The 27,749-nt window shown below is 42.7% G+C and overlaps 1 protein-coding gene across 2 annotated transcripts; it reads left to right on the top strand.

The window, feature by feature from the left end:
• Positions 1-136: 136 nt before the first annotated feature.
• On the top strand, positions 137-23,094 carry gdap2 (ganglioside induced differentiation associated protein 2). Of its 2 annotated transcripts, XR_009648955.1 has the most exons (15): positions 137-388; positions 4,488-4,711; positions 5,384-5,523; positions 5,700-5,853; positions 6,277-6,365; positions 6,450-6,526; positions 6,797-6,956; positions 8,332-8,482; positions 8,681-8,757; positions 13,471-13,547; positions 13,676-13,815; positions 15,478-15,532; positions 16,126-16,269; positions 20,731-21,739; positions 22,141-23,094. XR_009648955.1 is itself a non-coding variant. In XM_060876161.1 (14 exons), the coding sequence occupies exons 2-14, from the start codon at positions 4,515-4,517 to the stop codon at positions 20,749-20,751; spliced, it is 1,482 nt and encodes a 493-aa protein (XP_060732144.1). In that variant the 5' UTR covers positions 137-388; positions 4,488-4,514; the 3' UTR covers positions 20,752-21,982. The 2 variants fall into 2 exon arrangements, 1 of the variants encoding a protein (XP_060732144.1); XM_060876161.1 differs by lacking the exon at positions 22,141-23,094 and having other exon boundaries at positions 20,731-21,982.
• The last annotated feature ends 4,655 nt before the right edge of the window (positions 23,095-27,749 follow it).

The raw sequence follows: 27,749 nt of genomic DNA, 5'->3' as shown, positions 1-27,749 counted from the left end.
AATACAAACACCTGGGAGAAATCATTCAATCATAGCATTCGATCATTAATAGCAACCATTTCGTGTCTAGCAGACGTAGAGACTTTTGTGAGGATCCCTTACGCAGACAGTTCCGGAAGTTCACGTGTATTTTTACTGAGAATCAGCTGACCACACGCGCTACATAACGTAGAGCAAGTCACTAGTAATTGCACGTATAATGAAATGTCACTAAGTGTGAACTCGCTAAAGAACGTTTTTGCAATGCTGATCTTTTTGGAATATTATAAAAAGCACTCTCACCGTTAGACTTCGAGTTAGTTGTGTATTGTTTGTTGTGTGTTAGCTTTAGCTTAGCATAGAACAGTGGGCTTCACTTTGTTTACACTGCTCCATTAGGTATATAGAGGTAAGTATTCTTGTGTCGAATGTCTATTTTAACTCTTACCTTTTCAATACACAATTTTTGTTGGTCTTTTATTTATCAGTCGTCATAAATGATATTTCCTGATTTCCTGTTTCCTTAAGCATAATACTGTATTGAACTTGATATTGTTTACTTGCTTGCTTTCTGAAATGACACGTTTCTGTAGATTTATTCCACGTGATCTGAACAAGTAGGATAAAGAAGAGCCCCAAATGAAATTTCCACACAAAACTCAGTTGACGTTGAGACTATCGAGGTGTCTAGGTTTTGTAGATATTTCTTAATGAGCAAATAATCAAACTGGGTTGAACTCTGGCTTATTGGAGATGCTTAACCTAAAACAGTGTTTACACACGTCAGCTGATCTTAGTGTGAGGTTTCAGTGAAGGTTTTTCTTCTCCCCTGTATTTACCCAAATTATTTGGAATACAAAAACAACTGCAATAAACCTACAGGGTTATATGTTGGACTGAATGGAGATTGAACTGCTTTTGAGGCTGTATGATTGTTAGTTGTTGTCAGGACACAAAAACCTGTTGGTTCATTATCCCAAAGCAAACAGACACTCACTGCTGAGTATAACAAGGTAGTTTGGTGAATAGAAGAGTGTCTTGTCTAAACATTTCTCGTCAACCTTTTCTCCTTGTGTAATAAAATTTAGAAACTCAGATTTCTCAAGAAGATTGACTTTGTTCCATTTTTCAATCACAGGCTTTAGACTGTGTCAGACTGCAGAGAGATGTCATTGTGCAAATGTCAATAGTTTTCTAGGGCGCAACACTCAACTTCCTCACATTTCAGCAATACTCAAACAGCTCACAAGAAATACACATCCTGTGGCCTGTTTTGAGGTAATGAACCTGAATCAGGATATCTTGATGGTGGCAGCCATTTAATAATTTCAACCATAACATTCATTAGCAGAAAGTTCACCTCATAAACTGAAGAGGGCGCAAATTTACACATTTTTCAACATGATAAATGTCTCACTTTTGGCAAAAAAAACACCACACATCTTTCCACTAACCATAAAAATTTAGTGATGTGTAAACTAAGCGTGACATAGAAATAAGCTGTGATTATCTAATATCTTATATCATTTGTATTTTACATGTTCAGGGTCATATTGGAGCTCCTGTACTAGAAATAATTCCTCGTATGTGAAAACAATAAAGACCTTTCTGATTCTGATTCTGATATTCTATAACATAAGGCCAGCCTTATGTTTGCACATAATTACATGTCATAATACAATTTTTTGAGGTACAGCAATTATATTGTAAATTCTGATTGAATGCAGTTTATTGGATTAAAATGTGAACTGAATATGTAATCTGGTTAATTGTTAATTTACTTAGGTACTCAGTTACTTAGATTTCCTATTTTTTAAAAATTAACTGTTTATGGGAGTAAGCATTTTGTAGACACCTTCAAGTTTTAATGTATTTTTGTTCTATTGCACTGCCATAATAGAGAGTTGTTTACAGAAAGGATATTTTAAATGTTAAAATATGTTCTTCTATTTCCATCTTTTCCCGTTAGGGGTCACCACAGCGAATCATCTGTTTCCACCTAAGTCTATCCTCGGCATCCTGTACTCTCGCATCAGTTACCTTCTTGTCCTCTTTTAACACATCCATACATCTCCTCTTTGGCCTTCCTCTTGACCTCTTACCTGGCAGCTCCATCTCCAACATCCTTCTACCAATATAACCATCTCCCTCCTCTGTACATGTCCAAACCATCTCAATCTAGCCTCTCTGTCCTTGTCCCCAAAACAGCCAGCCTGAGCTGTCCCTCTGATGTGCTCGTTCCTAATCCTGTCCATCCTCGTCACTCCTAAAGAGACCCTCAACATCCTCATCTCTGCTACCTGAAGAGGTGCCTCCACCTCTTTTTCACACTCTCCGTTGCATTGGACGGTTTCCCCCAAATGCTTAAACTCCTGCACCTTCTTGACCTCAGCCCCCTGTAACCTCACTGTACTACATCCCTATCTCTCATTCATACACATGTATTCTTCTGTATTACCATGACAGACTTTCCTTCCTTTTTTTTCCAGAGCAGACCTCCACCTTTCCAGGTGTTCCTTCACCTTCTCCCTACTCTTACTAACAGATCACAATGTCAGCCACAAACATCATTGTCCACAGAGATTCCTGTCTGACTTCATCTGTCAACCTGCACATCACGATAGCAAACAAGAAGGGACTCAAAGCCAGTCCTTGATGTGCCACCTCCACCTTGAACTCCTCTGTCTGACCTCTCAGTGTCACCTCTCAGTGTTGTCATGCTCATCTCATACATATCCTTAACTACCCTGGTACTCTGACGTACTTCTCTGCCCTCCTGACATTCTCATACAGGACCATAGCTCCTCTCTCGGGCACCCTGTCATATGCCTTCACTAAATCCACAAAGACGCAGTGCAGCTTCTTCTGACCATCCCTGTACTTCATGAACATTCTCAAAGCAAAAATTGCATCAGTAGTACTCTTTCTGGGCATGAAGCCATGCTGCTGCTCACAAATATTCACTTCCTTTCTTAGCCTAGCTTCCCCTTCTCTTTCCCATAGCTTCATTGTGTGGCTCATCAATTTTATATCTCTGTAGTTGCTACAACTCTGCACATGACCCTTGTTCTTAAAGAATGGCGCTAGAACACTTCTCCATTACTCGGGCATCTTCTCAATCTGTAAATTCCTCTTGAACAATCTAGATAGAAACTCCACTGCTGTCTCTCTTAGACACTTCCACACCTCCACAGGTATGTCATCAGGACCAATAGCCTTTCACTCTTGATTCACCTCTCCTATTGGCACCTTTCCATCTCTAGCTTTAATCAGCTTTAAGCTGATTCTGATTCTGATCATCTGTTGCACATCCTTCCCATCTCTGGTCCTTCCCTGGTATCTAGCCTGTCATGCATCTCATCGTATGCTTCCTGTATGGCCCTTGCCACGTCCCTCTTTACTCTGCGCTGCGACTCCTTCTTTTAAGCTAGCCTCTTCCTCTGAATGCTGTCCTGTACTTCTTCGTTTCACCACCATGTTTCCTTATCTTCTTTTCTCCTTCCAGATGACACACCTAGCATCCTCCTATGTGTCACCCTGATCACCTCTGCTATAGTTTCCCAGTCATCTGAAAGCTCTTTATGACCACCCAAAGCCTGTCTCAGCTTCTGAAGTCTGAATTCTCACAATATTCTTCCTTTTTTAACTTCCACCACTTGGTCATCTTTTCTACCCTTTTCTTCCTGACCACCAGAGACATCCTACAAATCACCATCTGATGCTGTCTGGCTATACTCTCTCCTACTAGCACTTTGCAGTCACTGATCTCTTTCAGATTGCCTTGTCTACATAGAATGTAGTCTTCCTGCGTACTCCTACCTCCACTCTGTACTCTATATGTAACTCTGTGTTCCTCTCTCTTCTGGAAATAAGTGTTAACCACAGCCATTTCCATCCACTTAGCAAAGTTTATCACTCTGTCCTTCTAGGTTCCTTTCCTTAACACCAAACCTGCCCATCACCTCATCATCACCTCTGATCCCCTCACCAACATGCCTGTTGAAGTCTCCAATCACCACTTTCTTCCATCTGGGGTCTGCCAGCTCTGTACAATTCCCTGTCTTTGTACCAACATTGAGTCCATATTCTGAGACCTATACTCCTGCCTTTCCTCTTCTCTCTATGAACCCTTCCCTTCCTCTCCATCCTCGACCAAAAGAAGTCCAATTCCCGCCGACACCCTGTAGGTCAACAGCGCCGGTTCCGGTCGTTGTTAACCTAGACCTTTACCAATCCCGTACAGAAATTCCCACTGACGATTCGCATGTTTTATATTTGGCACATTTTGCGCTGGATGCCCTTACTGACACAACCCTCTCTGTTTATCCTGGCTTTTTTAAATAATAAAATGTACCTCTATTATTTGTTAGCTGCTCCAGCATTTCATCAAATGGTGATATTCTATATGTTTATCTTTGCCCCATGAATTTCAGAATATCTCCATGTTTGCTATGGGATGTATTGTGAGTGTGTTTGCTAACACAAAGTGTGTTATATCGTGTCCTCAGTTCACTGCTGCCCTGGGGATTAGCAGCATGGATCCATTGGGCGCTCGCTCACAGTTTGTGTGCGTGGACACACTTCCCACCTGGGATCAGCTCGAAGAGACTATCGATGGCAAGGAGGAAGGGGAGTCTTATCAGAGGGAAGAGGCTGAAGAGCTGACTGACGTAAACTCTCCTGTTTCTCCATTTCCATTCAGAGAGGATATCAACAGGAAGATTATTCTCTTGTGAGTCACATTACACCTTACAAAAGCATCAGTATCAATTCCATGATATTAAGCAGTAATATACTGTGTACAATAATATTCAGTCTTAAATAATTATGCAGTAGAGAAATGAACAATGAAAGGGAAGAAAGATGTATTTTTACATTTGACAGGTCCCAGCTTATATACTATATATTCAGCTATCCCACAACCCCCTGCCTCGTGATTCTTGTTAGTTCACATACACGTGATGACATGAGCTCAGCCTTAGCTTCTTCTGTACATTGCAGACTTTTTGCACAACTTTGGTTGCATAGCTTCCTTAAAGTTAAGCTGACTGCTGTTTTTATTGAATTTTGATTTTGTAAAGAATATGATTGATACAAAAGTTACTCTTTGGTATTATTCATTACATACAACTTAAACAATATAAGCAAGCACATATCTTTTCATTATGCTCGTGATTCACATGTGCAGCACAGAAGATGTTTCAGATCACATCTGTCCCGTTCATTAACGAGTGATCTGACCTCCAGAGAATTTTCTTACTAAACTGGAACAATTAAATATTTGAAAACTGGATGAATTGTTTTCTGGCAGTTATAATATTCTTGCCTGTTCTATTTCAGCTGTTTATGTGGTGCATTTTATAGTTGCCCTTGCAAATACCCTATTGTGTGTTTATCATTACAGCAACGGTGATGTGGCACTTTTAAACTGCACCGCTATTGTGAATACAAGCAACGAGACCCTTACAGACAAGAACCCAATCTCAGACAGCATTCACAGACACGCTGGCCCCGAGCTCAGGGAGGAACTTTTCAAACTAAAAGGTAGGGGGCACTACTGAGTGAGGATACAGACTCCAGGCAAGCACACAGCAAAACGAGTATTCCTGTTATTTCCTGTTTTTTCTCTTTCAACACTTCATTTTTAGAAGTATTTTGCACATTATGAAACTGATATCTTTTACATTCTGATGGGAGTGAGTGTGTTTTGTTTTATACAGGATGTCGGACGGGGGAGGCCAAAATGACAGAGGGCTTCAACTTGGCTGCACGATTTGTTTTACATACAGTTGGCCCCAAATATAAACAAAAGTATCGCACAGCTGCTGAGAGCTCCTTATACAGCTGCTATAGAAATGTCATGCAACTGGCCAAGTAAGTATCACGTATGTATCACATAGTGGGAAATTAGTACACAACCAGCACTTTCTCTCACAGGTCCTGAGAAACCAGAGTTGAATTTTTTTTTAATGAACAAATCTGAAAGCAGGGTACCATGGGTATAGAGTCTGTGAACTACTTTTGTAGTGAACATCTGAAGATATACCAATGTTGCAATGCTTTGTTTTATAATCCTACTCACCAGAGCTGTGTAGCTTGTTTGGGCACTATTGGGTGTGAACAGCAATAGCAGAAGCTTTTTGTTTAAATGGAACACTGTTTATAGTGTTATTCTCTGTTTATAACACTGTCTTGTACACTATGATAAGTAATTATAGATCATTTGCATACTGGTGTGGTGGAGACACAGAATGTAAATTGATGTCTGATTGTCTCTCTGTTGACGTTTCAATGCAGAGAGCATGGCATGTCTTCTGTGGGTCTTTGTGTGGTCAGTACAGGCAAGAGAGGATATCCCATCGCAGATGCTACTCATATAACCTTACGTAGGTCTCTTTCACAAGTACACGTTTTCACTTTCTCAAAAACACGAGTTGCTAATAATGTGTTTTGTCTATGTGTTTCATCAGGGACTGTGCGCAGGTTTCTGGAGTATCATGGAGAAAGCTTAGAGGCTGTGGTCTTTGCTGTGTCTGACAACGAGGAGGTCTGTTTTATGGTGCAAAAGGCACCAGTTTAGCTCATGACATGTGTGTTCATTATGTGCAAACTCCGATTGATCTGATTTTCTTTTTGATCTGTGAGCTAATTATATAAAAGTCACAAAAACACAAGCAAAATTCTGATCTGACATTCTGACGGTCATTTATAAGCTTGAAATCGCATTTGCTTCTGATTGATCCGATATACATTTAACTTTGATGTGTGTGTTTTGTTTATTTTGTTTTTTTCCCCCTTATTGGCGTTTTCTTTTCAGGCAGTGTACAGGAAGTTACTGCCACTTTATTATCCACGCTCAAAGGAGGAGGAGAGAGCCAGTCTGCCTTTACTGCCTGCCGACATCGGGAATGCTGAGGGGGAACCTGTGGTGCTTGAGAGGCAGATCCGCATTACTGAGAAGCCTGGCAGCCTGGAAGGTGAGACCCTGCTAACCTGGTATCTGGGTTTCAGTATGTGTCCAACATCATTAGTCAGCTCAAAGAAAGTAAATAAGCTTTACACACAACTGAAAAGCCTGGAACTTTTATGCAAATAGTTTAATATGACCGTGTTCTTTCTGTATCACTTGAGAAATCCTTCAAGACCAAACCCATTCTGCATTTAAAATGACTAAACTGCAGACTTGCGTGTTACTCTTTAAGGGTTTGAAGCATGACCTGCTAATACAGTATTCCAAAACCCTTCATTAATCATATTCATTGTTTCCAGCTTTCCATCATCAGATTTGCCAAAGAGTCTTTCTTTAAGGAAAGGGTGGATTTTCATGGGAAAATGTTTTGCTCACAGTGATGAAAGTTAAGTAATCTATATCGGAGTAGAACAGAAGGCTTTTAGTTTGTCCTGCTAATGCAGTAAGACCGGCTGCTGGTTACTGTGGTGTGGATTTAGGTGAGTCTAATTGTTAAATGAACCATTTCTTCCTCTCTAGTCATCCATCCCCTGCTCTGAGTGCTGAGTAGTGTTCTCAGGAGACCTTTTCAGCTGGCACACCACGATCAATCACTCAAAACCCACAGACTCTGAGCCCTTATTGGTCTGTGTGTGAGATGTTGTAGTGTCTGATGTGGGATTGTGTGATGAGTGGTTTGTTTGCTTGGTGTCAGTAAGTCTACATGGATGTGTTTATTTGTCAACGCAGGTTTGCCAGCCATTCTCTCAGTCCCAGATCCTGTAGCCTGTAGTCCAGCTGTGTCCCGGTGACCACCCCTCCTTCTGAGCTATCGATCCAGCTCAAACAAACTGCAATAGCTGCTCCCAGTAAAAATAAACACACACTCTCTCCCACATGTGGTTTATGATCTGGAATAACAGCTCAAATTCTCTGTGCGGAATTGTTTCTAAAGCTTTTACTCTTTAGAATGAATCAAGTGTTGATGCTTTTAAGTGGCTGAAAAGGATCATATAATGCCTTTATCAGAAAATACATCTGCACTTAATTTAGTCCTGATGTCACCTTGGTTATGTTTTCTTTACTTTCCAATAAAGAGGTCTGGTACAGTTTTCAACCATGACTTTTCTTGGAAACAAAAAAAACAAAAAAAAAAGGCTTGCTTACGGTAATCTTAGAACAGGAGAGATTTAAAAACATCTTGTGTACCACTGTGACTGAAGTGGTACTTTAAGAGCCAGGTATTATGTATCAGAAGTCATTGGGTTCCACATCTCATAGTCTCTGACTTATGAATTTTATGATGGTTTTTTTTTGGCCTCCATCTGACTTGGTGGATCATGTCTGTGACTTGAACATTTCCTGACAACAAGATTGTGTGTGTGTGCATGTGTGTATTTCAGATGGCTCTGAGCATGATTCTGAAGACTCTGACCTGGTACTTGTTGGCAATCATGCTTTTGCAAAAATGGAGGGAGATGTAGACAAGCAGCGAAAACTCATTCTTCAGGGTCAGCTCTCTGAAGCTTCCCAACAGAAACAGCACCAGAGGAAGTAAGAACTTTCCCTGTACTGTACACTTCCAAGAACTCTAAATGAAGTTACAGTCATGCTTTGAGATTTGGGGTTCTGATACCAGGTTGACATTTAATCCTAAAATAAGCCTTTTCCTAGTATCTGCAATGTTTATCACATTTTAGTTATGTTGATGACTGTAATGAAGTTTTCTTATGAGTCTGAATTGTCTTGTAGCTATAACCGCTGGCTGTGCAGAGCACGAGCAGAGGACCTCTCGGACATAGCAGCACTAAAGGCCTTATACCAAACAGGTCTGTTTTAGCTTTCCAGCCTTCTGTTCATCATATGAGACAAGCAAGCATGCGCTTGCACAAGAGACAGCAAGCGAGCGAGGGTGCAAGCACAAGCGCGAGAGAGAGAGAGCGCGAGCACAAGCGCGAGAGAGCGAGAGCACAAGCGCGAGAGCGAGCGAGAGCACAAGCGCGAGAGCGAGCGAGAGCACAAGCGCGAGAGCGAGCGAGAGCACAAGCGCGAGAGCGAGCGAGAGCACAAGCGCGAGAGCGAGCGAGAGCACAAGCGCGAGAGAGAGCGAGCGAGAGCACAAGCGCGAGAGAGAGCGAGCGAGAGCACAAGCGCGAGAGAGAGCGAGCGAGAGCACAAGCGCGAGAGAGAGCGAGCGAGAGCACAAGCGCGAGAGAGAGCGAGCGAGAGCACAAGCGCGAGAGAGAGCGAGCGAGAGCACAAGCGCGAGAGAGAGCGAGCGAGAGCACAAGCGCGAGAGAGAGCGAGCGAGAGCACAAGCGCGAGAGAGAGCGAGCGAGAGCACAAGCGCGAGAGAGAGCGAGCGAGAGCACAAGCGCGAGAGAGAGCGAGCGAGAGCACAAGCGCGAGAGAGAGCGAGCGAGAGCACAAGCGCGAGAGAGAGCGAGCGAGAGCACAAGCGCGAGAGAGAGCGAGCGAGAGCACAAGCGCGAGAGAGAGCGAGCGAGAGCACAAGCGCGAGAGAGAGCGAGCGAGAGCACAAGCGCGAGAGAGAGCGAGCGAGAGCACAAGCGCGAGAGAGAGCGAGCGAGAGCACAAGCGCGAGAGCGAGCGAGCGAGAGCACAAGCGCGAGAGCGAGCGAGCGAGAGCACAAGCGCGAGAGCGAGCGAGCGAGAGCACAAGCGCGAGAGCGAGCGAGCGAGAGCACAAGCGCGAGAGCGAGCGAGCGAGAGCACAAGCGCGAGAGCGAGCGAGCGAGAGCACAAGCGCGAGAGCGAGCGAGCGAGAGCACAAGCGCGAGAGCGAGCGAGCGAGAGCACAAGCGCGAGAGCGAGCGAGCGAGAGCACAAGCGCGAGAGCGAGCGAGCGAGAGCACAAGCGCGAGAGCGAGCGAGCGAGAGCACAAGCGCGAGAGCGAGCGAGCGAGAGCACAAGCGCGAGAGCGAGCGAGCGAGAGCACAAGCGCGAGAGCGAGCGAGCGAGAGCACAAGCGCGAGAGAGAGCGAGCGAGAGCACAAGCGCGAGAGAGAGCGAGCGAGAGCACAAGCGCGAGAGAGAGCGAGCGAGAGCACAAGCGCGAGAGAGAGCGAGCGAGAGCACAAGCGCGAGAGAGAGCGAGCGAGAGCACAAGCGCGAGAGAGAGCGAGCGAGAGCACAAGCGCGAGAGAGAGCGAGCGAGAGCACAAGCGCGAGAGAGAGCGAGCGAGAGCACAAGCGCGAGAGAGAGCGAGCGAGAGCACAAGCGCGAGAGAGAGCGAGCGAGAGCACAAGCGCGAGAGAGAGCGAGCGAGAGCACAAGCGCGAGAGAGAGCGAGCGAGAGCACAAGCGCGAGAGAGAGCGAGCGAGAGCACAAGCGCGAGAGAGAGCGAGCGAGAGCACAAGCGCGAGAGAGAGCGAGCGAGAGCACAAGCGCGAGAGAGAGCGAGCGAGAGCACAAGCGCGAGAGCGAGCGAGCGAGAGCACAAGCGCGAGAGCGAGCGAGCGAGAGCACAAGCGCGAGAGCGAGCGAGCGAGAGCACAAGCGCGAGAGCGAGCGAGCGAGAGCACAAGCGCGAGAGCGAGCGAGCGAGAGCACAAGCGCGAGAGCGAGCGAGCGAGAGCACAAGCGCGAGAGCGAGCGAGCGAGAGCACAAGCGCGAGAGCGAGCGAGCGAGAGCACAAGCGCGAGAGCGAGCGAGCGAGAGCACAAGCGCGAGAGCGAGCGAGCGAGAGCACAAGCGCGAGAGCGAGCGAGCGAGAGCACAAGCGCGAGAGCGAGCGAGCGAGAGCACAAGCGCGAGAGCGAGCGAGCGAGAGCACAAGCGCGAGAGCGAGCGAGCGAGAGCACAAGCGCGAGAGCGAGCGAGCGAGAGCACAAGCGCGAGAGCGAGCGAGCGAGAGCACAAGCGCGAGAGCGAGCGAGCGAGAGCACAAGCGCGAGAGAGAGCGAGCGCGAGCACAAGCGCGAGAGAGAGCGAGCGCGAGCACAAGCGCGAGAGAGAGCGAGCGCGAGCACAAGCGCGAGAGAGAGCGAGCGCGAGCACAAGCGCGAGAGAGAGCGAGCGAGAGCACAAGCGCGAGAGAGAGCGAGCGAGAGCACAAGCGCGAGAGAGAGCGAGCACAAGCGCGAGAGAGAGCGAGCACAAGCGCGAGAGAGAGCGAGCACAAGCGCGAGAGAGAGCGAGCACAAGCGCGAGAGAGAGCGAGCACAAGCGCGAGAGAGAGCGAGCACAAGCGCGAGCGAGAGCGAGCACAAGCGCGAGCGAGAGCGAGCACAAGCGCGAGAGCGAGCGAGAGCACAAGCGCGAGAGCGAGAGAGAGCACAAGCGCGAGAGCACAGGGAGAGCACAAGCGCGAGAGCACAGGGAGAGCACAAGCGCGAGAGCACAGGGAGAGCACAAGCGCGAGAGCACAGGGAGAGCACAAGCGCGAGAGCACAAGCGCGAGAGCACAGGGAGAGCACAAGCGCGAGAGCACAAGCACGCGCGAGAGAGAGAGAGAGAGCGCGATCGCCAGGGAGAGCACAAGCGCGCGCGAGAGAGAGAGAGAGAGAGAGCGCGAGCGCCAGGGAGAGCACAAGCGCGAGAGAGAGAGCGAGCGCCAGGGAGAGCACAAGCGCGAGAGAGAGAGCGAGCGCCAGGGAGAGCACAAGCGCGAGAGAGAGAGCGAGCGCCAGGGAGAGCACAAGCGCGAGAGAGAGAGCGAGCGCCAGGGAGAGCACAAGCGCGAGAGAGAGAGCGAGCGCCAGGGAGAGCACAAGCGCGAGAGAGAGAGCGAGCGCCAGGGAGAGCACAAGCGCGCGAGAGAGAGAGAGAGAGAGCGAGCGCCAGGGAGAGCACAAGCGCGCGCGAGAGAGAGAGAGCGCGAGCGCCAGGGAGAGCACAAGCGTGCGCGAGAGAGGGAGAGCACAAGCGCGCGCGCGAGAGAGAGAGAGAGAGCGAGCGCCAGGGAGAGCACAAGCGCACGAGAGAGAGGGAGAGCACAAGCGCGCGCGAGAGAGAGAGAGCGTGAGCGCCAGGGAGAGCACAAGCGCGCGAGAGAGAGAGAGAGCGCGAGCGCCAGGGAGAGCACAAGCGCACGAGAGAGAGAGAGAGCGTGAGCGCCAGGGAGAGCACAAGCGCGCGAGAGAGAGAGAGAGCGCGAGCGCCAGGGAGAGCACAAGCGCACGAGAGAGAGGGAGAGCACAAGCGCGCGCGAGAGAGAGAGAGCGAGCGCCAGGGAGAGCACAAGCGCGCGCGAGAGAGAGAGAGAGCGAGCGCCAGGGAGAGCACAAGCGCGCGCGAGAGAGAGAGAGCGAGCGCCAGGGAGAGCACAAGCGCGCGAGCGAGAGAGAGAGAGAGCGAGCGCCAGGGAGAGCACAAGCGCGCGAGAGAGAGAGAGAGAGAGAGAGCGAGCGCCAGGGAGAGCACAAGCGCGAGAGAGAGAGAGAGCGAGCGCCAGGGAGAGCACAAGCGCGCGAGCGAGCGAGCGAGAGAGAGAGAGAGAGCGAGCGCCAGGGAGAGCACAAGCGCGCGAGAGAGAGAGAGAGAGAGAGAGCGAGCGCCAGGGAGAGCACAAGCGCGAGAGCGAGCGCCAGGGAGAGCACAAGCGCGTGAGAGAGAGGGAGAGCACAAGCGCGCGCCAGGGAGAGCACAAGCGCGTGCGCGAGAGAGAGAGCGAGCGCCAGGGAGAGCACAAGCGCGCGCGAGAGAGAGAGAGCGAGAGCCAGGGAGAGCACAAGCGAGAGAGAGAGAGAGAGCTCCAGGAAGAGCACAAGCGAGAGAGAGAGAGAAAGAAAGAATGTATCATCACGTTCCAGAAATGTGGGATTAATGAGCACATCCATGTCTTGTTTATTAATCTCTTTCTCTCTGTCTCTCCTCACACACTAACTCATTCTCTTTCTTTTTTTTTTTCCTTTCTCATTGTGTGTCTCAGTGCACATGTGTGTGCTGGATCTTCTCACTGCATGTGTTTGCTAACTGGGCAGGAAGCCTTAGTTCCAGCTCATTGAGCAGACCAGCGGGGGATTCTGTAATCCGTTTCTCTCGCTTTGCAATTTCGGGATCAAAAATAGACCCAAAGAAATGGTTGCTGTGGTGATGTTTTCGATCATCTCTGAGTTGTCCTGGTTAGGTAATGTCATCTCTGTATGTGGTGAGCGACCCTACTGAGTATAAAACAGACAGCCGTGTCGCTGTGTAGGCATTATCTGTAACGGCGTAATCACTCATTACAGATGAAATTTAAACAAACTCCTTTCATTGAAAGATAATACGACAGTCATTTAGTCACTGCTGATTGGCGGGACCTCAGTAATTGACTCTGGCACTTGAGTAAAACGGGGCAAATTATAATTGTATTAATATCTAGATCTGACTAATAATAACTGACCTGGCTGAGTGGATTCCAAAATCTATAATCTTTAGTTAACGGTAAACGAGTTGTTGTAGCTGGAACTGGGTCTGGATCTAGTTTTATTAGTTAAAACAGAGCGTGTTCGAGGACGAGTGCAGCTTGGACGGTTTTTATCCAGAAGTTTTTCACATTTATTTACTTATGATGCTTTGTTTTTGGCTACAGGTGTTGACAGGTGTGGCAGAACCGTAATGGTGGTTGTAGGCAGAAATATTCCTGTAACTCTCATTGACGTGGAGAAGGTAAAATTTATTACATGTATTCATTTATCAACAACATACAGTATGTTCACCTTTTAGGATGATTTAGGATGTGTATTTCTCTCTCTCTGTCTCTGTCTCTCTCTGTCTCTCTTTGTCTCTCTCTTTAGGCTTTGTTATATTTTATCCACGTGATGGATCACATCGCAGTAAAGGAATACGTGATGGTGTATTTCCACACACTCACCGGTGAACATAATCACCTCGACACCGACTTCCTCAAGAGGCTCTATGACATTGTTGATGTGAAGTAAGAAGTCATTTATCGCATTACATCATTTATTGCAGAACTGTCTGCAGATTCCTCTTAGACAGCTTATAAGCCTTTGTGAGCTTTGGGAATTTTTGTTCTGGAAAATCCGCACCATTTCTTTAAGGCAGAGCAATCAACAAATGAACCAATGTTTGTTTCAAACTCCCAAAAATAAAACCTCGGCATTGTAAAGCCGGTTGGTTGCTGCACAAACTTATGGGGGATGGGGAGGCTTCATAATTTGTGCTTCCTAAGCCTGCTCTCCATTATCTAGATTTACAGTGAGGATCTTGACCTTGTTGCACTTGGATGAAGAGTGCAGCCAATTGGATGAAGAGTACTTGGATTCCAGCTTTCATACCTGCTCTTTTGTCACCCTGCCATACCATGTGCCAGATTGTTATTTGAATGCAGCCAAGAGGATGTAGTTTAGTCTCAGAAGAGAGAAATGAAATTTTGTTTGGGGAAATTGGCCGGGGTTTTTGGCTCCTGCGTATAAAGTTTAGGGACTGACTATATTCGCTTTGATACTCGATAAATCAGAGCCTGTGACACCTCTGATACGTCGTCTTTCTCCATATGAGAAACAGGTGTATGCAAGAGGTGGTGTCATGTTGTGGGTGCTGTACTGTAGAATTCCATTTTTTTTTTAATTTGATGTGACACGAAAGTACATGTGAAGATCCAGGCTAGGGGCTTTCCTGATCTGCTTTTGGGTTTCTGTTTTGGTGCTTTAGCATTAATAGGAAGTTATGACTGAGCATGAGATCATGATGCATACTTTGTGTTATCAGAATGCGCTTAATGCAGTAATGCCTCAAAAATAGAAAACGGAAGTGTTTATCAAAAAGACTGCGGTTTGGTAACATTCCCACTTTGTAGCAATGCTGAGTTTTTTGACCGTAATCAGACTTTTATCTTGCCTTTTGCTTCATCTGTGTTTAACTGTATCAGGAAATACGACGTGTAGGGAGATCTCTGACATAAGCCTTCTACCATGGCTCTGTTCTTCACTCTTGCAGAAATAGAGTTTTGAGTCTGGTGGCCTGAGCTCATTTTTCCATTGTCCTTTTAATATTGAAACAATCCAGCCATCTGAATTTTTAAAACTCCTGAAACCTATTAGTTAGTTTGTAGGTAAGTATGTATTGACATTTATCCATATCAGTATAAATATGAATGTGCCATGTTTTGAAGTATCTTCGGTGCTTTATGAACATAAAGAGTGCTGTTCTGTAAAGTATGGAGGGATTTTCCGACTGCCACAAGCTCATGTAGCCTAGTGACACTAAGAGGAAGCTGAAGAAACATATTGTTGTATATATTGAACCTCTTTTAGGTTCAAAGAGGATTTGAATAGGATGTTGTGCCTTTTGTGGAAAGGTCATCTCAAGAAGCTTTTATTGTCATTTCAACCATGTATAGGTGTTGCAGTATACAGTGAAATGAGAGGTGAATGGAAAGTGGGTGTCTTTGGATCACACTTTTCCAGATTTTGGTCTACAGTGTTGATGTTGTCCCTGTGTGTAGTCTATATAGCAATGTAGGCTTTTAACCAAAGATGCAGTAACACATTGAAATTGTAGCATTCTGCAACGAATTATTTCTCACTAGTTTCATCTGTTATGTATCATAAATGCATCTCCATGTCTTTTCCAGGTTTAAAAAAAATCTGAAGGCTTTCTACTTTGTTCATCCATCATTTCGTTCCAAGGTAATTTGTTAGAAAATGCTACAGCCTTGTTTCTGTTTTGAAATGTCAGGCTTGGTAAAGTATTTCTGTCTACACTTGCAGTGTTGCATCCGTAATGTGATTGACTTCTCTTTCTCTGATCCATATGAGCTGCATTCCCATGTGTTTAGCACATAATCATTTTGGGAAACTTCATGTCCATTTATTTTTCAATGTTGAACGGTCTACAGGTCACTGTAAAGGAATCCACATGTTTTTTAGTATTACCTTTGTGAATTTTGGTCTATATCCCTCTGCAGTCCAGCGTACAGTTCCTCTTAATACAGTGTAAGACGCTTAATGATTTTGTAAGATGAAAAATGACTGGTTTTATGATAGACTCAGTTGGTACACCAAAGTCTGTCCTCTTTAAGGGTTTTGCTGTAACATTGTTGTACAGTGACAATACAGTACATAACACAAACCACAGCCTCATGAGAATCGGTCTATTGTTGCATAGTGACACAATTTGAGGAACAAGGGATCGAAAAGACCTTAGTTTAATGTTCTGTTTAATGTCTTAAGAGAAACTGGAAATGGTACTGAGTCAAGCAGTTCTTACTCCAATGTTTCAGGTGTCCACATGGTTCTTCACTACCTTCAGTGTTCCTGGAGTGAAGGAGAAGGTCCATCACATAGAGACCCTGCAGCAGCTCTTCACTTGCATCTTACCTGAACAGATAGACATCCCTCCCTTTGTTCTGGAGTATGACACTAGGGTGAGTTCACACTCTCTCACAATCTCTCACACTCTCTCAGGCACTCTCACATTCTCTCAGGCACTCTCACATTCTCTCAGGCACTCTCACATTCTCTCAGGCACTCTCTCAGGCACTCTCTCGGGCACTTTCTCACTCTCACGCACTCTCTCTCTCACGCACACTCTTTCTCACGCACTCTCTCACTCTCTCTCTCACGCACTCTCTCACTCTCTCTCACACTCTCTCACACACTCTCTCATGCACTCTCTCACAGTCACTCACACACTCGCACACTCTCACTTACACTCTCACTCTCACACATTCACACAAAACCCCATAAAAACACTCCAAAATCTAGTGGAAAGCCTTAAGAGAGGAGTCGAACTTAAAGCTTGTTCATAAGTAGGCCAGGCAGTTAAAATAAACAAATCTGATTGGTTGGTGAGTTCATAGAAGAGTTTTCATTTGGTTCAGATTCTATGCAGGTTGATTTTTTTTCAATGAAAGAAAATGAGATTACATGCAGGATGAGGCAACATGCAGGATCAATTTTCTGTAATTTTCTACTAATACCTCCAATTCCTTTGCATTCATATTTCAGTTTCGTTAGTGGTTGGAGATTTATGTGTTTAGAAAGAGAGTTATGGGCATTAGAGTGTCATGATCTCTAAACTGTGCTGTGCTGAGAGAGTAGAACTGTGGGGAAATGGAACTTCCAGATTTTGTTTTGTTTTTGGAAGCTGTCATAAACATAAGCAGGACCAGACTAGTATCTACATGTAGGATGCAGGTCAGCAAAAGGTTTTTTCCTCCCTTGTATAACTGTTTTCATCGTTTGCATGAGTAATGTGTAATAAAACTAACGTATACAACCTGACATTACTGCAGGGGAAAATGTTCGGGTTTTCTTTGGTGACTTCCCTTTTTGGTGATTAAAAGAAACAAAAAATATGTAAGAGACTGCAGACACAAAACATGTGTTTACTCTGAGTTAAATTACTCAGTGATCATTTAAACTTTAGGCTTCATACTTCCAAGATATCACGCAAATCATAATTTATGATCCGAGTCTCTAGATGCGATAACTCTTAGAAAGTAGGATTGAGAAAATGGGTCTGAGCAACAGAGAGATGTGTGACACTGATATCACAGCTCCATCATTTCTGAATACAAGTCACGCTAGCAGAGTTGCCAGGGTTGTGGGGATTTTGTTTTTATGCCACATTGGACTAATTTGGAAAAACAAATCAGAAATATGTGCATGACATGGTGAATACTGGTTTGGGTTCATTTAAAGTCTTGTGTGTGGTTTGTGAGATGTAGTCTGGTGGAAATCTTTTTCTCTCAACACTGATCCCAGTGCACATTCACTTTAGCTCTTTTTTTATTATGTATTATGTAGAAATTAATTGAAAACAGAAATATGACATACATGTATAAAGAATGTTTAGTTTTGCTGTCCATCTTATCAAAACGCTAGCAAAAGAGCAAACTTGAATTTTGTGTATCACACCCAATGTAGTTCACTGATCTTCTAAGCATAGGATATAACATGGATCATGTTTGCCATTTGTTTTTTTCCCAATAAATTTGACCAATGATAACATCTCAAATATCTTGGAGCATAAATGGACATTCAGTATAAACTGACACATCTTCACAAAGCCATACAAAAGTAATTATTTAGCATATAGACAACTGACCATCATACACACGTGTGCTTTTTTCGGTTGGTGAGGTCTGGGGTGCAGTCAGAGTTCTAGTTCATCACAAAGGCGTTCAGTGGGTTTGAGGTCAGGGCTTTGTGCAGGACACTCCAGTTCTTCCACTCCAAACTTGGTAAACCGTGTCTTCATGGAGATCAGACTGTGTCCAAAGGCATTGTCTTGCTGGAACCGATCTGAGCCTCTTAGTTCCAGTGAAGGGAAATTGTAAAGCTACAGCATACAAAGACATACTGTACAATTGTGTGCTTCCTAATTTGTGCCAACAGTCTGGGGGAAGAACCACATATGGGTTTGATGGTCAGATGTCCACATATGTTTGGCCATATAGTGTGTTTCTGTTTATTTTCTGTTTCACCCACTGAACAGGATTATAACAAAAAACTAGTAACATGAATCCACCTTGATGTAAACTGTATTGTGGTTTAATGGCCACTGTTTTCTGAGGAATATTGTCACATATGCCTTATCATAGCTGGTGGGAAAGGCAACATTTTCCATATTTACTCTATCGTTTTTTTTCTCCCTGTGGCTCTAATCAAGTTTCCATAATATACTCTTTCAAGTGTTGGCAGTGCATTGATTAAATATTTACTTTATTACTCATGTTCTCTACTGTAAGGCAAATCGATCGGTTTGTACGCAACGGCCTGCAAGTTCTTTTGGTCGAAGCAGCTGGATTGGTGAATTTGCTGACAGATGATGCGTTCCTCTGCTTGTCTGCACTTGGTGTGAGGCTGAAACTTGAAATGGGTGCAGCTGCAGTTTCTAAGTGCTGTTAGACCAAATGGCATGTGTGTGGCGAGTGTGTGAGAGCAAGAGAGCATGCACACGTACAGTTCACTTCAGTTTGACTAAGATACAGACCTTAAAACGCAATTACTCTTAAATCCCTCTTGTTTTTTAAACAGATGCCAGTGATTAGATATAAACTGCACAAACGTGTGTGTGTGTGTGTGTGTGTGTGTGTGTGTGTGTGTGTGTGTGTGTGTGTGTGTGTGTGTGTGTGTGGTAAAAACCTTAGTTACTCTTGTCTTATGTGTCTTACTGTAACTTTGTTATGGGTGTTGAAACAACCATTTAACACTTGAGTGCTTAACATTTAAGACTTGAATTGGCCTTTTTTTTAATAGAAGAGAAATAGGCTGTGTTTCTGCAAATAAATGCATTAATGCATTCAAGTCAAAATGAGCTGTTAACTAAAGTTCATTAAACCTTACTAAAACCTTCAATTTTATGTGATGGGTTTTCTCTGCTGAGCTGAAAAAGCAAAATTTGACTTTTTGTTACCCCTTGTTATTCACATTTATATCACACACACAATTATGTATGTTTTAGTCACAGTGACTTAAGAATATTCATTCATTCATTCATTCATCTTCTACTGCTTATCCGATCTACTTTGGGTCACGGGGCGTCATCGGGCATCTCAGGCGTCATCGGGCATCAAGGCAGGTTACACCCTGGACGGAGTTAAGAATAAATTAAATTATAAAAGAGTGATTATATATCAGTTGGCCCAAACTGGTGGATTTACTCTGTTACATTACCACCATGTCAATTTTCACTCATACTTGAACACACACACACACACACACACACACACACACACACACACACACACTCACCTGTAGGAAGTGGCTCTGTGCATTTTCACTGTCACGAGAAACATGCCTGTAGGTTCAATATTCTTTGTCTTTCGTAGCTACCCAATATGACCATGATCAGTGCACCCATTGTTAAACAGTGAAAATAACTCCGGGGTTAAATGCCCTAGACAACAACTCAAAAATGTGAGAAATCTGCTCAAAAATACTTTTTGAAGTGCTTAAAATCAATTGGTCACAAACACAGCAGAATAATCTGCTTTACCTCCACTAAACCCTTGGGTGGTTGGACTGGCCACTGACATCACTGAACAACAGAGATGCAGAGATTCATACCATTTTATTATACCGATTATAGTAAAAGTTTTCATTCTATTAGATAAAAGCTGCTGTGATGAGAAACATGATGTTTCCCTATAAAACCTAGTCACCAGATAGCTTGACTATAAGCACAGAGATATGTTAGTGCTGTTCACTGCAAACGAAAAGTAGATCCACATTTATAATATAAGGTGTCAATAATAGTATATGTCTACATTATTAATATGGAAAGAGGTTTTTGTTCATAAGAAGATTATCCTAATCCTACTGCTGTATGACATCCACTTGAAATCCAAAACATATCGCATTTACTTCTTTAACTGCACAGAGCTGGAAAACAATCATTTACAGCACCCTACATGCTTCTCAATCGTTTTTAGACACAAGTATGATTTGCGTCAAGCCCAGCAGATACGTTTCAGTAAAGCCAGCTAAGTTCACACAGGCCAAATGAATGCATGTAATATGATGTATTGATGGGTGACGCATGCAGTGGGTGCGCTTTATTTTTTGCTCTTGTGCTTTTGTCCCCTTAGTGTTGATTTGCACTGACACTTCTTAGTTATTCCAACTGATAAACTTTCTCCTTAGGCTGAACTGTAGTCTGTTCCAGGATGATGCCCATATTCATGACGAACCAGAAATAACAATGTGTTTAGAATTAACTTATAATTTCTCTACTAATGACATCGGAGCACTAATCCTTATCATTCAGCAGTCTCTGTGTCCTCAGTAGACCTATACCAGATGTCTTGGCTGTGTTTGTGGATATGGTTATGCTAACACGTTTTTTTTTGGGTTTTTTTTCCATTTCTTTTCTTTTTTAGATGAACGGCTCATGGAGATGAAATTCCCGCTCACCACGCCTATAAAGCAAACCCTCTAGGTGGATTTAACTGGACTTTCTTTGAATGCCCAGCATTTGCTTGAGCTCACAGAGTATGGGTGTGTTGCCATAAAGAAGTCTGTCCCTCTCATCAATCTAGAAACGGAGACCAACTCAGTTGCCTTTCTTTGACGTTTGACATAGTTGCTGTGCTCAAACTATTTGCACTAGTAATATTTCACTGACTGACTGATGCATGTGATTGTGTAACAGAAAAGCAGAAAGGTAAATTGTTAAATGCCTTCAGATGTCCTGTTTCCCAGCAGCATACGAAACCTCTCTACGTTTGTGTTTGGTGTGCACAAATCCTTCACGACTAACACTTGCTTTCATTCTTATTTCACACTATCTGGTTACTGCTAGTGGTATCTGGTAAACTACCTTCATGAGCTGCTTTTGTTTTGTTTTTTTTTATTTTAAATGTGATTACATATAAATTGCCATGACTGGACCGTAGCCAAATGAACTTGAAATGATGTTAATTAAAGTGATTGTTCTTTAAATATTTCAATGAAATATTTTTATGTTCTCTTTCTTGCACACTAACAGACAGTCAGGCTTTTAGTATTGTCCCTTTCTACTTCAGGTTTTCTTTTTAAGCCAGCATTTTTTTTTTTTTATTGATTTGATCCTTTGTTTTGGATTATTATTAAATATTTTAGTCCTAATAGGTCTTACTGACTTGGGTACAAAAACACAAGTAAGCTCCCTTGCTCTAGTCTTTCTTATGCGAAAGAAAAACAAGAATTTCACTGACAGTGTTGACAGCAGTGTGAATTTGAGCACCTGTGCTGAGCGATAAAATTTGCTTTAACAAATTTAGGTCCTGAACATTTTGTAGTGCCGTCCTAAAGGAGTTGTATCGGTATCTGTATCAGTCACCTACGTCAGTATCTGAGTTAAATGTGTTGTTTTTTTTTCTTTATTTATTTCCTCACACAAACACAATGGTAAGTCATCCTCAGTCCTGTGCTTTTGGTATTTTTACAGAAATCTACAATGAAACGTTTTTAATGTGCAATATAACATGGAACCCATCTGTAGTCTCAAACCTTTATTTCTGTAATTATTCTCTACATTGTATACTCATTGCTGTTTGAATGTAAAAGTGATTCTTGCTGTATATAAAATCATTTAGAATATACATTTAGATGAATAGAAAGCGAACAAAATAAATAACCTTTCCACTTTTATTTTGACCTTCTAGTCGTTTATCATAATATAAATATTGAAATAACAAACAGAAATACATTATTAAACATATCTAACCAAGATAAGATAAATTGCTTATGAACAGTAGCTCAGTCTGTCAGTGGACTTAACACCACTATGCAAAAAATGTGTTTTTCAGAAGATCTGGTGAGAAACAGGTGTCTGCAAGATGCAACCCATCGAAAAGAAAAGAGACGAGCCTGTGACTGTGGAGTTCAGATTTCTGCACACTTTATCATTAGACAGAAAGGTGCATATACATTATTTGGTAAACTGTACAAGCCAAATAAGGTTAGGTGTATTAGCAGGTGTCTAGTGGCTCGTTCGGTCACTCGGGCAGAGTCACAGTTTCCATTACTGGTTCCAAAGAAACACGTTCCACTGTGCAGGAAGCCCACAGCTCTGACCTTTATTAAAACCAATATGGGCCTTGTTGATCTCCTCCTCTCAATATCACACTGTAATGCTGTATCAAAAATCATATCATTCATCCTCCTGATATTGTTTTAATCTTGGTTTATTTATTAATAAACAGTAGAGTAGAAAAGACTAATGTGTTATGACTGTATGGGCTGGTGAACTGAGATTCTGCTCCGTGTGTGTGCTGACTAAAATGAATCGATCCTTCACAGCCTTCAATGTGTTTGTGAGTGGGATTAGCAGCCATGAGAAGCTTTAGTGAACTCGGGGACACCTGGACAGAATTAATTCCTCTTTTTTGTGAATCGGAGCCGGCATCAAAATCCTGAACAAAACAAAATTAGCACGGAGTGGCGTGTTTCACATCATGTGGAAAACTTAGAACATGTGGCCTGTATGCTTTTACATCAGCACTGTCCTCCAGTAACCTCTCAAATGTGAAGTAAAGGACTGAGATTAAAGAGAGAAAACCTGGCAACTTCTGATCCTGCTGCAAATACAGATGAGACAGAAGAGTCAATCAACATACTGTGTTCTGTATCTTCTGGTGATTAGTAGCAGAGATGCAGAGATGATGGTTACTGAATCACCTGAATGTGTATTTAATGTGGAAAGTTTATTCTATGTATAATAATTCAAACATTATGATTAAAATCAGTTTTTGTGTGTGGCATCTCTTACTCTGGATGACGGCTCATGATTGACAGGAACAAAAAGTAATAGCATTTGCCAAAGCCATATAGTGAAGAAGAGGTAGATTAGGTTTCATTTCCAGTAACTATCATTCAGTTTTAAACTGTCAGCTTGTGAATGAATTAGATTTATTGTTCTCAGACTGGAGTAGAGGGGACATCAGTGCTCTGTGAAGTATAAGTTAGGACAAGTTGAATTTAACAGCAGTTTCAGTAAAATAGGTTAATAGGTGAAAAAAAAAAATACCTCTAGTTAGTCTGTACCTTTTTTCTAAAAAGGTCGAAAAGAGCCATTGCAATTAGCCAAAAGAACAAAAATGCACACGGATTTGATTGTGGGATGTTTTAGTGCCCCGTGTTAGAATATTTGCCCCAACTAGCTGCATAAATAATAACTGCATAATGAATATACTGTAGAGCTCAACTAAAATTCTGCATTTTCCAATATTGTACAATATTCTATGTACAAGTGGCCAGCAAACAATAATCTGATCCCAATTAAAAAAAGAATGGAATGTACAGTGGTGTGAAAAAGTGTTGGCCCGCTTCCTGATTTTTTAATTTTTTTTGCACGTTTGTCACACTTTAATGTTTCAGATCATCAAACACATTTAAATATTAGTCAAAGATAACAGAAAATCCAAACCTGCATGGCTATGTGTGAAAAAGTGCTTGCCCCCTAAACCTAATAACTGGTTGGGCCACCCTTAGCAACAAGAACTGCAATCAAGAAGGGGGGCAAACACTTTTTCACACAGGGCCATGAAGGTTTAGATTTTGTTTTTCCTTAATAATAAAAACCTTCATTTAAAAACTGCATGTTGTGTTTACTTGTGTTATCTTTGACTAATATTTAAATGTGTTTGTCGATCTGAAATATTAAAGTGTGACAAATGTGTAAAAAAAATAAAAACAGGAAGGGGGCCAACACTTTTTCACACCACTGTAACTATTTTGACCCAGTCTCATTAGAAACAGTGTTAGGATATTTGACTTAGTTAAAAGGTATGAAAATGTGTGTGGCATCTGTTTCTACAGAACAAGAGTAGTTTTAAGACTGAGGATAGGACAACATGTAAACTTAAGCCAAGTGAAAGATGAGGAATAAGCAGTACAGAAAATGAAATGAGAAATAAATGAGTTCAGGACTCAAGCAGAGTCTAGCAGGAAACTACAAGATAAGATTTGTTGTGTAGATTTAGTGATATAGCTGACATCACTTTAGCAGAAACATCTGAGAGAGTATTTGAGAGAGCCAGAATGCTAAGTGGCTTATTTTCTGGCAAAAGCTTGCTGTACCAAAGTAGCTAATGGATTTGAAGGGCTGGCTGAGACCAAACAAGTACCAACTTCTGCTGCTTTCAAAGGATTTCAAAGGGGTGTGAATGTGAATTAAACTGAAGCTCTTAGAAGAAATCCACTGATGATTCAGAAACAGATTAATGATTGTGAGTCCTTAATAAAAGCATTCAGTATTATAACTGACAGTGATAATATAATGCTACCCGTGTCCTATAACAAGCTGCAAAGTCAGAAACATCTTGCAAGAAGAAGAAAGAAAAAGAGGACTGAAACTGAGTTTAGAGCAAGCAAAACATTTTTTTTGGTTTAGCCTGGAATCATTTCTGCATTTGGTCCTAACACTAAATAACAAGCACAAATACATTTTCACTAAAGGCCATCTTATTGTTTCTTGTCTATACCTTGACTTATCGTTTAGCATCAGCAATTTTATCTAATGGTTTTAAGAGAAAAAGCTACCGAGCACTCGCTAAAACACTTAATTAGGAATGCTTCTAGATCTACACATTCATGCAGCTCTCTAATGAGCCAGGCATGTGACAGCAGTGTTATTTTAGAAAATTGTCATCTTAGAGATTTTGATTGTCATGATTGTTCCTGCTAGACGTGCTGGTTTTCCTGGATTCCTAACACATAACAGTCACTAGAGATTACTCAGAATGGTGCAATAAAGAAAAAACACCTACATTAGTGAGCCGCGGTTCCATGGTGAGAAAAACACATTGTTGAATAGAAAGATCAACTGAGACTTGGCAGACTGGTTTGAGCTGATAGAAAGGCTGCAGTAACTCAAATAACCACTCTGTACTGTATAATTGTGGTAAGCAGGATAGCATCTCAGGATGCACATCACATTGAACCTTGAGATGGATGAGCTACAACAGCAGAAGAACTAATCATGTTCCACTTCTGTCAGACAAGAACAGAAAGCTGAGGCTGCAGTGGACACATTCACTAAAACTGGACAGCTGAAGACGGAAAAATTTAGTCTGATCTGAATATCCTTGATTTCTGCCAATTCGCACAAATGGCGGAGTCATTATTTGGCACCAACAGCATGAATCCATGGACCCAGCCTGCTTTGTGGCTGGTGGAGGTGGTGTAATGGTGTGGGGAATGTTTTCTTGGCACACTTTGGGCCTGTTAATAACAATCAATCATCACTTAAATGCCACAGATGGTTTGAGTATTGTTCCTGATCATGTGCATCCCATCATGTCCAAACTTTGCCATCTTCTAAAGGCTACTCCCAGCAGGATAATTCACAATAATTTCACAAAACAATAGTCATCTCACCTTTCCCTTCACTGAATCTGAATCTAGTAGAAAACCTTTGGGATGTGGTAGAACAGGCGGTTCACAGAATGAATGTACAGCTGAAAAGCCTGCAGGAATTGTGTGATGCAATCATATAAACAATTAGCAGAATCTCCACAGAAAGATTTCAAAATTCTGTGAGTCCATGCCAGGCTGTTTTAAGAGTAAAGCAAAGCTCTAGCCAGTAGTGCAGTGCAGTGCAGTGTTCCTAATAAAGTGCTCAGTGAGTGTACATTCCCAACAGATGTAGCACATGCACACAGGTGTAGAAAGTAGCTCAGAATATTAGCATCAGTACAACCGCAATCTCTACAGCACACAACTGGGACTTTAGTGATGACACTGTAGTTACAGTAGTTGTTTTGACACTATATTTACTTCAGCCTTTGCATGTGAAAACTACCTATTAACATGTAAACACCCTGCATAATTGATCATTTTGAGATTGCTTTTAAGAAAGGAATGTTAATTTGATGACCGAGTTTCTATTAAAACATTTTCTTTTTATTCTCAAAATGTACTGAAATATAAGAGTGTTTTTCTAAATTTCCTGGAAGACTTTCATTAACATATGGTATGTATATCATTATTAGTATTATTATCCATATTATATGTTGTTGTTATTATTATTATTGTTGTTGTTGTTGTTGTTGTTTTATCTTATGTATGTGCATGGACCAAAATGCAAAGCTGAGAGAAATTGTTTTAGGGCCTTTGTGTGTAAACTCATTTTTATCTACCAAAACTGGATTATTTGCTCACTTCACCACAGTGTAAGCAAGAACAGATTCTTATTTTATTGGAATAAACCTGAACAGATAATGTTTCCTCTGACAGAAGAAGAGGACACCACATCAAGTTTTTTTGTTTTTTGTTTGTGCGTTAGAAGCTACTGTCCAGTGGGGGGCAGAAAAGAGATCAGGATACTTTCTGGTCTTTTTGTTCCAGCAATAAACAAACTCATTTTTCACAACTCTAGGAAATTCTTTTCTCTCATTTTAACTTTATAATCTATATGTATATAAAAAAAAAATCAACACTGAAGAATACACATATTGTACAGATGCACTGTATTACTAATAGTTAAGACTAAATGAATACAGTACGTCCTGGATTATGTAACAGCTGCTCCATATAAAATTCAGTACATAAACAGATGGTACTGATATTTTGAATGCAAAGTTAGTTTCGTGTTTTTTGGTGTTGAAATGTTACTCAGATTTAAACAGTTTCTTGGATTACATCATCGATCGACTCTCTCTACATGAAGAAAGCATGTGGCAGAGTTTGTTGTTCCTTTAAACTTGATTAGACAGCTGATCATGTGCAGAATAAAACTAATGGAATCAACACCTGAAAGTAACTGTTGAACACCTCCAACCCTGTCACACACAAACTCCAGTCACAACAATGTCTGATAAACCAAACCTGCGTATTGTTGGAGCTGATATATAGACAGAAACAGAAAAGTGCTGGGAAGTAAAACAGCATGAAATATCTTATTCTGAGAAACAACAAACCATGACAGGAAACACTCCAAACCATCCTATTCTATGGCCTGACACACACACACACATCTCTCAGTTTCAGCCACAGGAACATCTGTCACTCTTCATCCACCCATCACCTGTTTCTCAGGACCTTGAGCTCCTATAAATTGCACCTCTTCAGATGTTGATGCATTCAGTTACTGTTTGAGCAGCTTGTCTATTTCCTGGAAAGGAAGGACAGTTTGCTTAAGCTGTTAGGTTTCTCAGACTATAAAAGTACAGGGCTTAGGTTGGCTTCTCTCTTTGCCTGTTACTCCACAAAAGCCTCACATCGGACTCCAATGTCCTGTAATTTAAGTATTGCCCTGCAGGCTATGTTCACCATCTTATGGGATCATTTCAGAGTGTGCTGTATAACTAAAAACATGACCTGCTTTTCCTGTGACTTTATTGGACACAAACTCTTCCCTCATTTGTCTTGATTCTGACATCTTGGACTTTGAATCGATCTGGGATGAGAAACTTTT

Source organism: Tachysurus vachellii, chromosome 8, assembly GCF_030014155.1.
Source record: "Tachysurus vachellii isolate PV-2020 chromosome 8, HZAU_Pvac_v1, whole genome shotgun sequence".
Taxonomy (NCBI): domain Eukaryota; kingdom Metazoa; phylum Chordata; class Actinopteri; order Siluriformes; family Bagridae; genus Tachysurus; species Tachysurus vachellii.
Note: the sequence above shows the minus strand (reverse complement) of the source record. Positions and strands in the feature narration are given on the sequence as shown.

Bases quoted from the DNA above. Each gene is read 5' to 3' on its own strand.
- gdap2 (XM_060876161.1), top strand. From the start codon at position 4,515: ATGGATCCATTGGGCGCTCGCTCACAGTTTGTGTGCGTGGACACACTT. The intron at 5,524-5,699 runs GTAGGGGGCACT...TGTTTTATACAG, and splicing joins GGAACTTTTCAAACTAAAAG to GATGTCGGACGGGGGAGGCC. The intron at 13,816-15,477 runs GTAAGAAGTCAT...TGTCTTTTCCAG, and splicing joins TATGACATTGTTGATGTGAA to GTTTAAAAAAAATCTGAAGG.